Genomic DNA, 2,050 nt, shown 5'->3' with positions numbered 1-2,050 from the left:
GAAAGTTAACTACTTGTTGCGATGTTAAGAAGATATATTATACAATACAGAAGCTAATATCTTAACATTCAGACCTGCATGAAAATACAATGAGGACTCAAAGATTGTTTGTATGCATTGCATTAATGTTATTGAGTAACAAAATTCTGCTTTCTATAAAAGAAACAAAACAGAAAAAAAAAAAAAAAAAGTAGATGCAAATAGAAATTTGGCTATCATCGTGGTCGTCATTGAATGATAGAATCATAGTGATTAAGCAGAAGTAGGGATTCTGTGTAAGACGCCATGCTGAAGCCCGAACCATAAATCCCAAGACTGTTCTTGTGTTTCAATTCAGGTTCATAAACTTCAAGTTCACGATCATGTCTAGGGAAACGTATCGGGTCCATTATCAGTTGGCCATTCTTCCTAAATCCAATTATACTAAAACTATTAGGCACCTTAACAGTGAATAGTTTTGTAAACGAGGATTTTGGAATATCACTTTTCGACATCATCTATACGTCACAAACTGCAACACCTCTATAGTCAAGCACAAGGAGAGACTCGTTAAGCTTAGATATGTCTAGAGATCTAGAGCCTGCTAAACTATCTGGAAGATCTACTTCTCCAAATTCTTCACTTGTCAAATCAAACGAAATAAGCATATCGTTCTTTGTAATAAGGTTCGTAGGAGTCCAATGAATAACCCCATCTATAACTACCTGCTCATATAAGATTTGAGATGAATATTGAGACAGATTCATTGGTACACTTCTCCAAGCCCTAGAGCTTAATGTAAAAACCTCAGCCTTCGCCTTGCAGACACACTAAACTTAGAGATTTCCTAATTGACGGATTCCAAACAACAATCAGGTTTCTGTTTGCTGTATCAAAATCGAACAAACACACCAATCCATGAGAGCAATCGAGCATTCTTGCAATTTCAACAGGCTTAACAGTCGGAGAAACAATAGGGGAGAACTTGTGATGGGGGAAAGTATCATCATCAACAATTGAAACATATTTGGGCTCAGAAGCTACTGTGTACCTTAACAGCAGATGATGCTGCTTAGCCGGGTGGAGGCTGTGACGAGTGATAAATTCAGAGCTATCGATCAGAGACTTCCATTGCTTTGAAACTGATCTGAACCGAATCAGAGATTTGACAGGAACAACCCTTTTGATGATTTCCTCTTGGATTTCGAAAGGAATGTCGGCAGACATAATTCTTAGTTAGATTTTGATTCTGTGGGATGTTTATGGCTTCACCTTTGAATATATTTGTGGGGGATGGATGGTAACGTAGGGATACGAAGGCCTGAGGGCTATGGATTTTGGGCCACTAGCCGGTTTGGTCTTTGAATTTGGCCGGTCATGAAGGCCTGAGGGGTATGTATTTTGGGCCACTAGCCGTCATGTAGCCCGTTTAACTTCTTATTTCTATTTTTTCTGGATTTTGAATTCAACTTCTTTTTTCTATTATTTCTAATTTTTCTGGATTTTGAATTCGACTTCTTATTTCTATTTTTTCTGTTTTGAATTCGACTAAGGGTGTTTTTTGGATTTTGAATTCGACTTCTTATTTCAATTTTTTTCTGTTTTGAATTCGACGGGATACTTAATTAAATAATAATTAGAATTCAAATTTTATATTAACTTAAAAAAAAACATTAACATAACTAGATTCAGAATTCAAACTTATTTAAATATTGAAAATTAGAAAGTTTTGGTTATGGCATTATTTTGAACCATTTCTTAGAATAAGGATGTGAAGAAGAAACAGACGACAACGCTAGTTATCTTGTGGAAACCCTAACTGTGGAGCGGAGGAGTAGAGGTAGAACCAACTTCAATGTCCCTAGTAGAGGAATAAATGTATGGTTTACCTATATCTACCCTCTCTAAAATCTACTAACAGTTTTACTATAGGTGATAATAGTAATATATACTCGAAGAATAAGGTTCTCGATTTTTATGGGATAACTATAACAAACACGTATTAATGTTATTTAATTTAGTAATAAAGTTCCAGTCATTCCAAAAAAAATTAAGATTAAAAAAAAGTATA

General features: G+C 35.0%; 1 protein-coding gene across 1 annotated transcript; it reads right to left on the bottom strand.

The window, feature by feature from the left end:
- Positions 1-497: 497 nt before the first annotated feature.
- Positions 498-1,206, bottom strand: LOC110869332 (F-box protein At2g14710-like). The gene is made up of 2 exons (XM_022118632.1): positions 892-1,206; positions 498-704 (listed from the first exon to the last, which is right to left on the bottom strand). Exons 1-2 carry the CDS (start codon positions 1,204-1,206, stop codon positions 498-500), a joined length of 522 nt encoding a protein of 173 aa, XP_021974324.1.
- Between the last annotated feature and the right edge of the window lie 844 nt (positions 1,207-2,050).

This window comes from Helianthus annuus, chromosome 7, assembly GCF_002127325.2.
Source record: "Helianthus annuus cultivar XRQ/B chromosome 7, HanXRQr2.0-SUNRISE, whole genome shotgun sequence".
Lineage (NCBI taxonomy): Eukaryota > Viridiplantae > Streptophyta > Magnoliopsida > Asterales > Asteraceae > Helianthus > Helianthus annuus.
The sequence above is the reverse complement of the archived record's forward strand: the minus strand, read 5'-3'. Positions and strand labels throughout refer to the sequence as shown.

Coding starts and splice junctions, on each gene's coding strand:
- LOC110869332 (XM_022118632.1), bottom strand. CDS start 1,206: ATGTCTGCCGACATTCCTTTCGAAATCCAAGAGGAAATCATCAAAAGG. Junction 705..891: donor TCGATTGCTCTCATGGATTG/GTGTGTTTGTTC, acceptor TTATATGAGCAG/GTAGTTATAGATGGGGTTAT.